The 15396-nt window shown below is 27.0% G+C and overlaps 1 protein-coding gene across 1 annotated transcript; it reads left to right on the forward strand.

Annotated features, from left to right (window-relative positions):
* Positions 1 to 614: 614 nt before the first annotated feature.
* LOC132936254 (28S rRNA (cytosine-C(5))-methyltransferase) lies at positions 615 to 7638 on the forward strand. Its single transcript, XM_061002947.1, has 7 exons — positions 615 to 818; positions 879 to 1019; positions 1653 to 1923; positions 2431 to 2696; positions 5587 to 5702; positions 6228 to 6394; positions 6529 to 7638. The coding sequence occupies exons 2-7, from the start codon at positions 879 to 881 to the stop codon at positions 7572 to 7574; spliced, it is 2007 nt and encodes a 668-aa protein (XP_060858930.1). The 5' UTR covers positions 615 to 818; the 3' UTR covers positions 7575 to 7638.
* Positions 7639 to 15396: the final 7758 nt, after the last annotated feature.

Consider the following 15396-nt stretch of genomic DNA (forward strand, 5'->3'; position numbering starts at 1 on the left):
TAATACAACCATGTAACATTATCCTAGCATACAGTATCAAGATAACCAAAGCGTTACGAATGTTGAGTACTTGATAGTTGACACAAACATTCTTTAAATTAATTTTACTTGCGACATTCTTTGTCGGGACCACAAGGTAACACACCAACACAACAGACAATAATAATAATGTTAAATCAATAGATAACTTCAAACTCGAATATTATTATTTGTTATGTGTAGTGTGAACACCTCGGTGAATACTGTATACTTTTTCTCGGACCCAAAAGTCAGAGTTCAACCTAACTTTGTGCGCAATCTGTGCTTCTCGCATCGATATTAATATCATCACAGAACAAATTATTATAATTATTATTTTTTCCTCTTATAGTCGTTTCTTACGATCATAGAATAATAATATAAAGTCGGTTAAGATGTACTAGAGAACTAGAGAAGATCAGAAGGTGTTCAATAAATCCGAAATCGTGAGTCCACTATCTTCACATTTATTTTGTGATACTATAATCCGGACTATGATAACCGACTATGATAAGGGTTAACTACTGTCACGGACTAGCTGATATCGCGGTGTAAACAGTGAATATATAAACACTGAGATAACAATAATATTGTAAGTAGATATCGAGTAAAGCACGTGCGCAGTACACATTTTTCTTGTGCTACATTTGTCTTGTGTTTAATTTTAATTATTCTTTTCGTATCGTTTTCGTCGTCTTGAGCATTCAATGTGATATCGAATTCAACAGTTCGAAAGAATTGCCAGAAACTTGATCGATTGTCGTTTCGTGTTCCGTCGCTTACAATCTCAATTTTTCAATGTAAGTATTAGGCATTTGAATTAATATCTTTATTAAAACTTATTGCAACTGTGTTTATAGATGGTTACTGAAAAACCCGTCAACATCATGAACAAAAACCAAGATAAAACCACTGGATTATATAAAATCGCTGCAAAAATATTGAAAAAAGTCAAAACCGGAAGCAGTTATAAAACTCAGCTTTATACAGCACAGTATCCAGTAAGAACTTATTAACTTAAAAATTAATATTGGGAAAGCAAATTAATATTAAACTAGATCACTCCAATGTACTAGGTATCTAGAAAATGCTATTAGGTAATGTACGAGATTATACAGTTGCAGTGCTTACCATTTTTAATCATTTAATGTAAATTATGAACAGAAAATAAGTCAAGAAATGCTTCGTTTTTTTTAAAATTAATTTAAATGTATTTGAATTATTGAAATACTTTTACCTATGTAGGTACTTATTTCAATTTCCGAACGTTTATTGCTAATGTTGAGATAGCCTTATTTAAATGTCCTTAAGTGATAATATTATTTACTATTTAGTATACAATATCCAGGTAGCTTGTACGGTATTTTTCATGAAATGTGTAATCCACACTATTACACCTATGTTAAGTGAATATCCCAATTTCAACTTGTCGTTCTCTAGTATTCTTTAAAGGATAAAAATGCATTTCAGTATATGCAGGTCTATCAAAAATATAACTTTGTAGGTCTGAGGATATTGAAGTTTTGTTTTTAATTTAGTGATTGATATTTTCAGTTATTTTTTTATCTGTTCCTCTTATAACATCTCTCTGCATCTCTCTTATACATCTTATAACAATATTATTTTTTTTCCAGAATAAATTATCGTTGAATGCTGTACTGATGAATGTTTTTAAATGGGAAAAAGTGATAGATGTGTTAGTAGAAAAAAGTAATATATTGGAAAAAGAAACTAATATGGACAGGGACTTAGTGTATGTACTTATCACTGAAATGATGTGGTCAAAATTTGGATTAAAAGGCACTGCTAAAAATATATTAGCAGTAAAAAAATATAAAGTTGAATTTTTAGAACTTATGAAAGAAAATGATTTAGAAAAACTAACTACTTCCACGCATACTAAAGGTACATTTAAAAATATATATATCATTATTTATTAAATTTTCCTAGCTATAAATGAATAATATTTGATAGTTTATAGAGTTAAAAAGTTAATTATTTATTTTTAATTTTAGTACTTTAAGAGGACTCCATGCCCAAAGTGAGTTCATTGAGTTCACTATTATTTTTGTCATCTTTAAGATTTTATTGACATTTTAATTTTTAAGTGAGTTATAATAATTTAAAATATTACAATTTTAAAATGCTGATTACTCATTTAAAAAATAAAATGTCAATACATCCCATGAGATGCTATTGATAATATTTTTACATTTAATTTTAATAGTAGGTAGTTAACTATTAAGTTTAACAACATATAATTTGTTTTACTAAATGAAAATTTGCTGTTATACATTTTTAGAACAGAAACCACACATGGGTATGGTCTCTTCTTAAAAATATATTTTTCTACTTACTGTCTACAATGTACATAATAATTTTTTAAGCATTTAATATAATTATATTTTTCAGTTTTGAAACCTAGATTTTTCCGTGTCAACACATTATTGACTACACTAGAAAAAATATTAAAAAAATTATCAGAACTCAAATTTATTAAATTAGAAACGCCAGAATCTTATGCTCAATTTTTGGAATTAATCAAATCTGACAAGTTCACAGGAAGAAACGTTTTTGTTCAAGATATTCACATTAAAGAATTGTTAATTTTTAATTCAAAAGTGAAGTTTTATGAAATTGAAGAGTACAATAATGGATCTTTAATTGTTCAAGATAAGGTAAACTTTATGTTTTTAAATAATAATACTTGTATGAATGTAAAAATTAAAACATTATTTAAAATGTGAAATAATTGGAGCATCTACTGTGCTCATCTTTTCCCTATTAAAATAGTTAAATCCAAAAGCTATATCAAGAGGTATCCTTTAGTTATAGAGATTAACAGTGTTGTAAATTATTTGGGTATTGGTAGTTATTTAGTATTTGGTAAAAATTGTTTGAAGTATTAAATATAAAATGTTAAGACTCGAATCAATAAGTTTTTCAGTACTTTTTAAATACTATTATCAGACTCAATTTAATATATTTAGAATTGTTGTAACAATAAATTATTACCACCAAAATTCTATCTTTTAATATAATATTCTGTAGCCATTGCGTGTATGAATATTACAAAACAATTTTTTTTTAAATGTACCAAAAAAACATTTATATGATATAACTGTCATAATAATTTAAACTTGAATTAAAATCTATCTTAACCCTTTCACTGCTCTAGACGTACTATTATATCCAAAACATTTACACTATTTACTAATCCAGACGTACTATTACGTCCCTGTATTTTATAATATTCTCATTTTCTGGTAACCGTACAAGTTTTGGAAACCATGGTTCACATTATTTTAAACTTAAAATATAATAAGATCATATTATAGATCTCAAAATTTAAATTTAAAAAAATGTTATTTTACGTAGCATACACTGGTTGCAGTAGATAAATAGTATAATAGTGAAAGGGTTAATTAATAAAATTTGATAATTATATTGAATTGGAATATATTATTAGTTAGTTAATAAATAATAATGTATAACAACCAACAAGTTTCAAGTATTGCAATTAATAATTATTTTCAACTACTAATTTGTAAATAATTCAAATTTAGTTGTTAAAACCCTCAAACAAACTTTTAATGATATTTAAAATTAGGAAATGTATGATAAAAAAACCTTAGAACGCTACTTGATGTTTTCCCTCACAAGGAAAATCTATGAATCACAACTATGTTTTTGTTATTAAGTAACCAAGACAACAAAAACAATATGAAAAATCAGTCAGAAACAAAAAACATTTACCTAGCTAAAAAACATATTTATGTTAAAGAACTGTATCCGATGTCATCATCTAGATTCCCTCCAATCTACTTTCCTCCATACATTTTTTGATTTTAATTATTTAATTTTTGATTAAAATTTAAAAATGATTTTTTTCTGATTTTTTTACTTCCTAATAAATGTAATAACTAAATGTCAATAAAGTGTCAACAATGTAATACTAATATATAATTTTTTATTTAATAAATTGCGGTAGTTGAGATAACCCGGATGATTATAACAGGTCTTGGAAATATTTCAGTACCCAAGATAACCCAGTTGTGCACCTAAGGTAGTCAAGATAACCAGGAAGTACCAAAATTTACCAAACATTTTTTTTAAAAGTATAATTATATTTAAATACTTTTTTTTTATTTAAAAGAATATTTACAATCTTAACTAATAGTAGCATAATAAATACATTGTATGAATATGACAAAATAAAAATATAAATATACATAAAAACATGAGAAAGGAATTAAATTCATTGGTAGCACCCATTGGTATGAAGTATATTGTAATAGTTTTTTTTAAATTTATTTCATTACGAATGAAAATTAATGTTTATTTTGTTAAACCCTCATTGAAAATTAAGTACCTGTTTGGATTGAAAAATCCTGTATACAAAATTTCTACCAGAAGGAGTGTTTCGATTTCAACATATAGTACCTTATCTTTTAGCAAATTGGATCAAGATGGTACTTTAGAAAGGTTGTTTTTCAATTTTCTCAATAGTTATTTAATGCCATGGGAAAAATCACCGATAAATCACAAAAAACCGCTAAAAATGGGATTTTAATTTCTAACACATTTTTGTGTATCACCATAGAAACTAATGAAAAATAATAATATTATAATACTAATTCAACTTACCGGCTATAATAAATATTAACAATATAAAATATCCAGATTGGCAAACCGTCTCCGCTGAGAATCGTTTTTCTTATACAATGATATTATATCATTGAATTCAAGTTTAATACAATCCATTAAACATTGATCCACTTGTAACCTACCATACAGCAGAATGACATCCACTAACCCGCTTTTTTTTTTTTTATTTGTATTATTTGATTAATTATATTTACTATAAAAATTATTCCCCGAGATAGTATGCCGGTTCTAAGCATGTAACATATAGAATAAGGTTTGTTGGCTGACTAGGTCGTCCAATCCCCTCCATGCAGCCAAATGTCCACCTCGCAACAACCGACCGCAGTGTACATCAAGCTGCACGCTACGATAATTTGGTGCCGGATACGCAGAGCTTACCCATTCTTGTTATCGTGCGGTATGTTCTCTCTTGGAACTGAGGATATTATAATATTAAAGTTATTGATAGCTTAAGATTAAAAAGACGTCTTATCTGATGGGTTGTCAATCTACGTCCAGAAGTTCCATTTTTGCATTGTTGGCTTAAATATTATAGTGAATTTACCCCAGAATTTACCTATTATTAAACTTAAATGTATGAACATTATCTGTGTTCTCTCGTTGGTTTCTTTTGATATTTTTATTTTTAAGAGGATGCCATATCCTGACACCCATATGTGTTGTCTTTGTCTTACAAGTGTGTAACATAACAAATTTACGCTCAGAAGATCATGTTTAGACCGTTAGTTTAAACATTAGACTGAATTGACCTATTATGAAACTTGATAGTGAGAACAATGCTGTTCGCATGTGTATAATGTGTATATAAACATATACCAATAAATTTCAAATTGTTTTATTGTTTATATTGCCCTATATTTTAAAATGTATTAGCTGTTTAATAAGAATTGTTGTTCACAGGCAAGTTGTTTGGCTGCTTACTTATTAAATCCAGAATCAAATAGTATTGTGTTAGATATGTGTGCCGCTCCTGGTATGAAGACATCTCATTTAGCTGCTATTATGCAAAATACAGGGTTAGTTTGTTCATTTCATACACATTGTAGAACATACAATTACATATAAATAGTAAATTGTATTATTTCTGTTGAAAAAAGCAACAGTTTTATTTTAATTTTTTTTTATTATATTGTAAACCATTGCTGAACTTACATATTTTTATCATCCTATTGGCAGTTATTTAAATAAAGTTAATTTTGAAAAAAAGTATCTGTCAAATATTAAGTTAATATTATTTTTATATTTTTGTACTTTCTTCTGTAACTACTATCAGCACACATTTCAAGTTTTGTAAAGTTTCCCTTAATTTGTTTTGAATTGGCAATTAAAAAAAAAATCATTAAGCATGGACATTTATTAATACTATGTTCAATGTTGTATATAATTATTAGTTATCAATCTATCATTTATTATTTTTAAATAATTTTAATAAAAGCAATTCAAAAATATTTTTAACAAAATAATAATTTGCGCAGGAACAGTAATTTAGTTCTATATTTTTTTTTACCCATGTCCAATACATTTATAATAATATTTTATAGTAAACTGTATGCCGTTGATCGCTCTAAGGAAAGATTCTATATAATGCAAAATATGTTGGAAAAATATGGTGTACAAAATGTGGAAACATTCAATATGGATGCACTAACTTTTCCTTATTACGATGATGTGAAATATATATTGTTGGACCCATCATGTTCTGGTTCTGGTAAATCATATTTGTTTGTAATAATTACTTCTATATTTTTATTTAATTTTTGTTTAAAATCAATATCTTGATTATTGAATTATAGATTTTATTAAATCTCAAATATTTCATAATATTTAATTATGATTTTTCAGGTATTGTGGATAGAGTTCGAAACGATACATCAGGGCAAAATCAAAATTTTCAAACAAGATTGAAAAAATTAGCTAATGTTCATGCTCAGTTATTAAATCATGCATTAAAAAGCTATCCTAATTTAGAACGATTGGTTTATTCTACTTGCTCTGCAAATCATGAAGAAAATGAAGCTGTTGTCGACGAAGCCTTATCTATTAATGGAAAATTTAAGCTTTTAGATTGTACTAAAATTGTGAAAGGCTGGACTAACAAAGGAGCTCCTGGTTATGATTGTTCGGAAATGTGTCTTAATGCTGTTCCAAGTGTTGATTGTACTAATGGATTTTTCATTTCCGTATTTGTTCGTCGGGATTTCGAAGATAACGAAGTTGCTGGAGAAGAAGAAAATGTTGAAGATAATGAAGTTGCTGAAGAGGAAGAAAATATTGAAGTTGATGAAGATGTCAAAGAGGAAAGAGTTGTTGAAGATATTGAAGTTGATGAAGAGGAAGAAGTTGTTGAACATAATGAAATTGTTGACAATAAGGTTAAAATAGTTAAAAAACCAATTATTAATAATACTGATACAAATGTAGAAAACAAACCTCAAATTAAAAAAAACAAAAAAAGGAAACATAGTGAAGTCGTCAAAGAAGAAAAAGTTTTTGAACATAATGAAATTGTTGACAAGAAGGTTAAAAAAGTTAAAAAACCAATTACTAGTAATACTGATACAAATGTAGAGAATAAATCACAAAATAAAAAAAACAAAAAAATTAAATTTAATGAAGTTGTCAAAGAGGAAAAAGTGTTTGAACAAAAAGAAACTATTGATAAGAAGGTTAAAAAAATTAAAAAATCAAGTATTATTAATACTGATAAAAATTTAGAAAATAAATCTCAAATTATAAAAAACACAAATATTGAAAGTACACCATTAGTAAAAAGTAAAAATGCAAAAAGAAGAGAAAGAAGGCTGAAACTGGAAAAAGCAAACAAGTCATGTGGCCTACAAACTACAAAAACTAAGAAACAAAAAAAAGTAAAAGTAGAAGAAACTTAATTGTTGTATTATTATTATTTGATTTTGACCTATATTAATTTCATTAAAACATATAACTATCATACTTTCAATAGATTAATTATTTAAAATGTTTAATAATGCCTTCCTTAAGTATTTAATGGTATAGTATTTAATATTTGTTATGATGTTCTAATCATTATACCAACACTTATATTTAGAGTAGAGGACTTCTAGCATTTGCATATTTGTTTAGTGCAGTCTTAAAATAAGGTCAAGTAAAATTTGTAATTTTATGTTGTATATTTTCGCAGATTATTCAGGAATTTTTGTCTTTCAGTTGCAATTTTTTTTGGCCTTTTTTTCACATTTTCTTTTAAATAACATTTATCAAAAACAAAAATTAGTTTCTATACAATTTGGTTTTATTTTGTGACTACTTGAGTATTTTAGTGTGAAATCGTACCAATTTATATATTATTGTCTATGTCTTATTTAACATAGTTTTTATTATAATATATTTATTTTTAATATTTATTTTTTAAGCTGCTATAAAAAAAAAAGTATTGTGCATATTTTAGGGTTTCTAAGTGTTAAAGTGCTTGTATACTTTGTACTTTTTAGGGCTTAGTCCTCTGCCTTACAATTATATAACACTTGGCTAAACTGTATAGGTTAATGGTAATAGGTCAACAAACTAAATATGTCTGTTTGGCCATTTGAAACTGATCTAATTTTATACAATAACTGAAAAAAGAATCATAATCTATAAATTATTGATTTATGATTATTGGTAGATTTTTGTTAATCAATAACAGTGACTGAGTGACCTACTCTATGTTTACTCGTAACCTCGGACTAACATAATATTAAATATAATAACTTAATCTTATCAATATTTTTAAGAACAATTTTTAATTTATATATTAGTTAAATATATATTTATTTATATATTAATGAAACAATAATATTGATTAGAACAAGTTATTATATAATTACTTAAAGTCATTTGTCAGCTATTACACCACAATTATTTACTTATGTTCAAATCTTGCTATACTGCAGAGGTATTTCTTGGTTTTCATCTGGCTGAATATATTAATTGGTATAAAATAAGTATAGTAATCATGGGTGCAACTAGAGTAAAATTAATATGAGTGCTAAAACCTAAAGTACAACATGAAAACCCTCCTCCCTTATTTATGATAAGCAAAATTATTGTACACTGAAATGTAATGTTTTTATTTAAGATGATATCAGCGGCCATTCAGCGTGCCATTTGTTTTCTCTCTCTGGCTCACGCGCAACATAGACAAATGCATTTACGCAGAATAATTTTTTATATATTTTAAAGTAATCTTAGAGTAAAATTACCCATTACAAAAAAGATAGGTATAGAATAATATTTTTGAGGGAATGTCTAAATCTATATCTAATATTTGTCTTAATATTGTCTAAAAACAATTTAAACATCATTTAAATGAACACAATTATTTTGTTTATTTTGAAAGTCGAATACAAAGTCAAATAACAATAAAATATAAAATTGATACTCAGTCTTAAAAAGGTTATAACTGGCATCTTCATAAAAATATCAATAAAAGCCTTCTGATGCCTTAAATAACAATCTTACTTTTAGATTTTATAACAGGTAAATTCACTCTAATTTTAGAATTTATAGAGTATTGTGAACGAAAAATTTGCCATGATGTATGTTTGGTAGACTGATGCAGCTCATGCGGGTATGGTGTTCTCTTAACAATAATTATTGAGCGTTGGTCGGGAATCTAGGAAATATTAAACTAAACCTACTGATTTTACTTATTTGTGTACACAGTGCAATTAATACAAATTAGTAATACAATGATATTACAATGATAAACCAAATTTAATAAACGTATTTGATGTTTCCATTGACCATAACAAATTAAAATAACTTAGAAAAACAATATATTTTGATAATTTACCATAAATTATTATTTATAAAATCAGAAGTTTTACTATAACCATTAATTAACCAATATTGTATGAAAGCGTCACAGACAATTTGGGAGTGCTAATTTTGATATTGGGAGTTCTAAGCACTCCCAAGCTACCCCCTAGTTGTGGCCCATGATGGTAATCAAGAGATAAACACATTATAAGATTATATTAAAAAATATAAATTTTATTTGATTATTATCTGGGTCTTTTACCTACATCCAAATAAATATTATTGATGTATTATACTATATAATATATATTCTATACATATTGTTTCACCTCATGTACTATACATTTTATAACCTATTCATAATATTATAAATTATAATCTGATATTTGTTATTAAAAACAAATAATTAAAACTAGTTGGGTACCTATATTTTATAAAACCTAAGTGATAATCAATATCAACAATGGATGTCAATATTTAACTATTAATGTAGCACAACATGTAACTATGGAGCTTTGACATCACCCGAAGAATATTAAATCAATATATATTTCTTATATTATAGCTTAATTAAAAGAAATAATAGGTAGGTCCTGCACATTATTTGAATATTCACTGACAGTCATTTTATCAGGGATTAATATTTAGCAATTACAGCAGTGACAAACAGATTACAAAGTACAATATTGTTTAAGAATTTATTATGTCAATATTAAGTGTTGACGGATTGAAATTATTGAATAGTTTGCTATGTTTACATAAATATTTGAATATAATGAAAATACTGTTATTCTTGGAATTCTTTCTGAAACAATATGATTAACGTCTGAAACTTTTTGGTTTTTGGCTAAAAATTAATATCAAACCTATCAGAGCAGTTTTTAAATCTCCCAGCATCAACAGCACAGTTGGAAAAACTAACTTGGTCTTCTGTCCATGATTGCTTACAAAATAGACTATAATATGTAAAAAAAAGCACAGACAACTATTATTATCGTACACTTAAAATAGAGTAAAAATCTTTCAATATAATCGAAGAATATTAAACATAATAAATAGTTACTCTTAACACTATATTAACTATAAAAATTACAAATGTAAAATCGTAATAAATACCTAATAATTATTAATAATATAAATAAATACATGATTAATTAAGGTGGTTCTACTCAGTAATATTCTAAGAGGGGTTGTATAGGCAACTCATTATACGTTTGTGCCTATTGTATAGTGTGACAGTACTTGTTGGTGTACAGACCAGCTTTAACAGTTCCACGACGTATGTGTAACAAGACCGTATCTGAGCCCCCCCCCCCCCCCCCCCCGAAATTTCTTCAATACGTCTTATTTTTAACCAATTATCAAAAACCTAAATTCAATAAAATTACAATATACATTATACATGTTTTGGACCCCCTCCGAAAAAAATGTCTGCATACGGCCTTGTACATACACCCGCAAAAATGCATAATTCAAAATAATTGAACATTTGTGTTGCTTTTTTCAACTCTGTTGTAAAAACGTTTGTTCGTTGTAAGTGGTAATATTTACTAGGTATGGAATATTACAATTAGAATGTTATGCAATAACATGTAGTGTACCCACAGAATAGATTTACTATTGAACCTGTATATTATCTAAAATTTAGGCTCTAAGCAAATGATAATTAAAATAAAAAATACGATACTTATATATAATTATATTATGTTTCAATAAGTATATTATAAAACATTATTTTAAACCTTTATATACGTTTTTACATAGTATACGAATACGTACCTAGGTATTATTAATTAGGTAACCACCATTGTATTTTGATATTTATACCCGGGACTGGAACCTTAAGGATTTTTCCGGTTCTGGTTCCGGTTCGGATCTTATAAAAAAAATATAAAAGAATCCGATTCCGATTCCAGTTCTTAAAATTACAAAATATGGGTTCCGGTTAATTCCGGTTCTTACTGGTTCTTAAAAATGAATTTTTTCAAAAATTACCTATTGCTTATTAGGTAGATTTTTTACTCATAAAGTCATAACTTGGCCCAGTCTTATAAAAGATACTTTTAAAATTTTATTTAAATACAAATACAAATACATCCATTCAAAAAGTATTTAAAATACATTCCAAATACTTTTTTAATTTTACTCAATTTATTTCCGTTTGCAAAATTAATTTTATAATTGATAATTTAAAATAATGTAGTGTTAGTTTGTTACATTCATCCAGATATTATTAGAACTTTTTGAACCTCCTTCTTAAATTTATACTGGAAAGTGAAAACTAATAAAACTAGCTATATAATAATTTTGAAATCATTTATTATTAGGTGGGTAATTAAAGAATTAAACAGTTATTAATAAAATCAGAAATTAATTTAATAATTTTACTAGGTAAGAAATTATTAATTTAAGAAGTGTATTCATTTTTCAAAAATGATTTTCATTGATTAACAAGTGTACTGGATTTAGGTCTTAGAAGTTGTTAATAACTAATAAGCAAAACATAAAATTACAGTATGACCATAAGATTAATAAGTCGTAAATTACTCGTATGTGTTAATGTGTGACTGTGTTTGAGAATGTGAGTCAGAGTTATAAATAACTATATAAATATTATTTCTCGTAATAGTCGTAGATATTTGGTAAAGATTGTAGAAAAACACATCGATGTTGTCGACCATTCTCGGTACATTACCAATGAAAAATGCAACCCGTATGTGTGTAAATTAATCAGTCTCGGTCGTGCCTATATAATACGATTGTTTCGAGTTAAAATATTAAAATACCACATCTTACTGTGTACAAAACAAAAATATTTCTATGAATAATTATTTGATTACAACGAAATCCAATTTAAATAAAATGTTCAGCTATTTGAAATACAGGACTTTTTCTTAGAACCGATAAGAACCTAAAAGAACCGGAAAACTTATTGTATATTAAATTGTGGTTCCGGTTCTAATTCCGGTTCTAAGCATTGTAAAAAATGGATTCCGGTTCCGTTTCCGGTTCTTAGATTTTCTCCAAGAACCGGTTCCAGTCCCTGATTTATACTTCACTAATATAATAGTAATTAGAGAGCAGATGTTTAGATTTTCTGATTTTATGCAACTCAACAGGGGTGGAAACTTATGAATATGGACTACTAATACAGTACAGAATTCGTAGAAAAAAATGTATTTTTCAAATTATCCAAGGTTATTTCAGAGAATTTTACATATTTTCCCACTTTTCTTACGAACAACTGCACAAGTAAACAATTACCACTAATATTATATTAAGTACAAGTACCTACAAGGCAAATTGAATTTAGATTTTTAAACTTCTTAATCGAATCCGAATACACGTATATTATGTGTTAAACACAACGTCAAAGTCGAATAGACTGTTTAGTGATTACTGTACTGTCAGAAAATCCAAAGTACTCCAAACGAGCCTTTCATGCCACAGGGCACTGACAGTCGTCGACAGTCATCGTAATTATTATTATTGTTATCGTATAGTTATCGATCAAAGGCGACTGCTGACGATCCGACGTAATCGCTAGTGCCTAGAGCCCTAGAATATACGTTAGTACTTATTAAATCCAAAAATAATTTTCAACAAAATAGCGAATGCCACAAACTGTAAAGAGGACGTTACACCGACATTAATTATTGTCCCCGTCTTGCAAGTGCGTAACATAGACAATTTTACGCTTTATAGCAGATCACGTTTCTCTCTATTAATTCAAAAATTAGAGTGAATTAACTTCTAATAAAATTTAAAGATAGGATTATTATCTAGAGCATTTCATTGGCTTTTTGTTTTATTTTAATTTTCAAGTGAGTTATGAGTATTTTAAGGTATACAAACAATTTACAATTTTAAAATTTAAAATTGCTTTAAAATGAAAATATAACAAAAAGCCTATGAGATGCACTAGTTATTCTAATAATAATAATCTAACCTTTAAAATGTATAACAGGTAAATTCACTTAAATTTTTAAACTAACAGAGTTAAACGCGTTCTGCTGAGTGCAAAATTTGGTATGTATTACGCACTTGTAAGACGGAAACAACAAATGTCGGTGTAACGTCCTCTTAAGGGGATTCTATACAGTGATTTTCTGTCTTTGTCTAACATACGTGTGACATAGGATTTTGTGACTTTGCCAAACATACCAATTACTGATCTAATGAAGAGATAATAATTCTGAAAACAGATTTGAATTCGTTATCAAGTCTACTTGAAATCGACTTTCTCACATTTTTGACTCTATTCCCCAAATTCCTAAAAAAGTTATATTAAAAAAGAGTTTTTTATAGAATATTATTATACATTTGTAAATATCGTGTATAAACATTAAGCATAATATTATTATTAGTCAGAAGTTTGGATGTTTCCCACCAGGCACCAACCTACCTAATGCCGTTAATGGATAATTAAAAGAGTCATAATTACTCGAGGAAATGGGTAGGTACAAAATAATTATTTAAGTATATATAAAAATATGGCAATATCGGTTTTTGAAAACATGGGGTTTTTCTGTAAGCCTAATGGGCAATGACTAATAGATACCATCGAGCATACCATTTTACATTGGTTAAACAGGTGTATCATGGAAATATAATTCCAGTCAAAAAGTGTTTCGATACTTTTAAAAACCTTTTATACCTATCAAGTAAATAATACTTTGGTACCTATTTGTATGCTATTTTATTTGATCATAAATATAATGTTTTAAACGACATTTGACGCGGGCCTAAAAGACCTATTGCAAATTTGTCATTTGGATAATATCATATACCTAATATAGTATAATATGACATTGTAATATACATAATATTATGATACCAGTATATATTTAATTAAAATTGTATACCACCCTGCGTGCGCTATTACTTGATCATCAGTCATAACTTTGACATACGATAAAGTTTTTTTTTTAAACTCATTGTGACGTGTGATTGATTTATTATTTTTTTAAAACTTAAAAATGAATAAACACAGATCAACTGCGAGGAAAATATGGAATTGTTGTTCAGATGTGTATCAATTATTAGGTAATATGACGTGAGATTTAATATTTTTTTCTGAATTAACATAATATAACACTATTTTATTTTGGAATATATTTTTTTTAGGTTAAACTTGAAATAAAAATGCAATTTAACTATAGTTGAAACATTTTGAATGGTTAATTATTTTTATTAAAGTTAAAAAAAAATGTTGACATTATTATTATGTAAAATTGTGTGATTATTATTGATCATCAATACTTTTAGGCCCATCTCCTATATGATTTAAACGAACAAATATTTTTCTTTAAAAAACATTTCAAATATAGCCTCATTTTAGATTCTGTAGAGGGGAACGAGGAAGCTATAGTGGTTTTACAATGGTGTTTATTTTATTTTTATTTTTTTATCCTGTATACCAAAGAGCGCATTTGCCCACACTTAGTCAAAACTCCGTCCGGCTGCTCCACCGACCCAGGACAACCGAGCTGAGTCTTCAAAGCTTCATACGTACGAATGTACGAATAGATGCTTACCACATATATGTGATGTAAATCGAACGGTCTGTATCACGTATGTTTGTTCACAAAATATCGACCTCCACAATATTGTAGCAATTTTATTCAACTATTAACATTTTCAAATCTCCCTATTGTAACTAATCTTGTTCATTCATGAAAGGTAAATTAAAATGCGTGACTACCTGTGCGTCCCACTGATGAAAAACAAATGTTTTATACCTTAAAAATGTAAAAATCTAACGAACGATCTACATTATTGTGATGTAACACAGTATTATAATATAGTCTGTCTTTTTTTGTTTTTATAATTTGAAAAAATATATATTCACTAACTAACCAAAAAAAATAAATCTAATTAATGCATCATATTGTGTAGGTACCTAACTATTTGGTCTTACTATTAATTATC

This window comes from Metopolophium dirhodum, chromosome 1 (assembly GCF_019925205.1).
Source record: "Metopolophium dirhodum isolate CAU chromosome 1, ASM1992520v1, whole genome shotgun sequence".
NCBI classification, from domain to species: Eukaryota; Metazoa; Arthropoda; class Insecta; order Hemiptera; family Aphididae; genus Metopolophium; species Metopolophium dirhodum.

Bases quoted from the DNA above. Each gene is read 5' to 3' on its own strand.
- LOC132936254 (XM_061002947.1), top strand. From the start codon at position 879: ATGGTTACTGAAAAACCCGTCAACATCATGAACAAAAACCAAGATAAA. The intron at 1,020-1,652 runs GTAAGAACTTAT...TTTTTTTTCCAG, and splicing joins TTTATACAGCACAGTATCCA to AATAAATTATCGTTGAATGC. The intron at 1,924-2,430 runs GTACATTTAAAA...TATATTTTTCAG, and splicing joins TACTTCCACGCATACTAAAG to TTTTGAAACCTAGATTTTTC.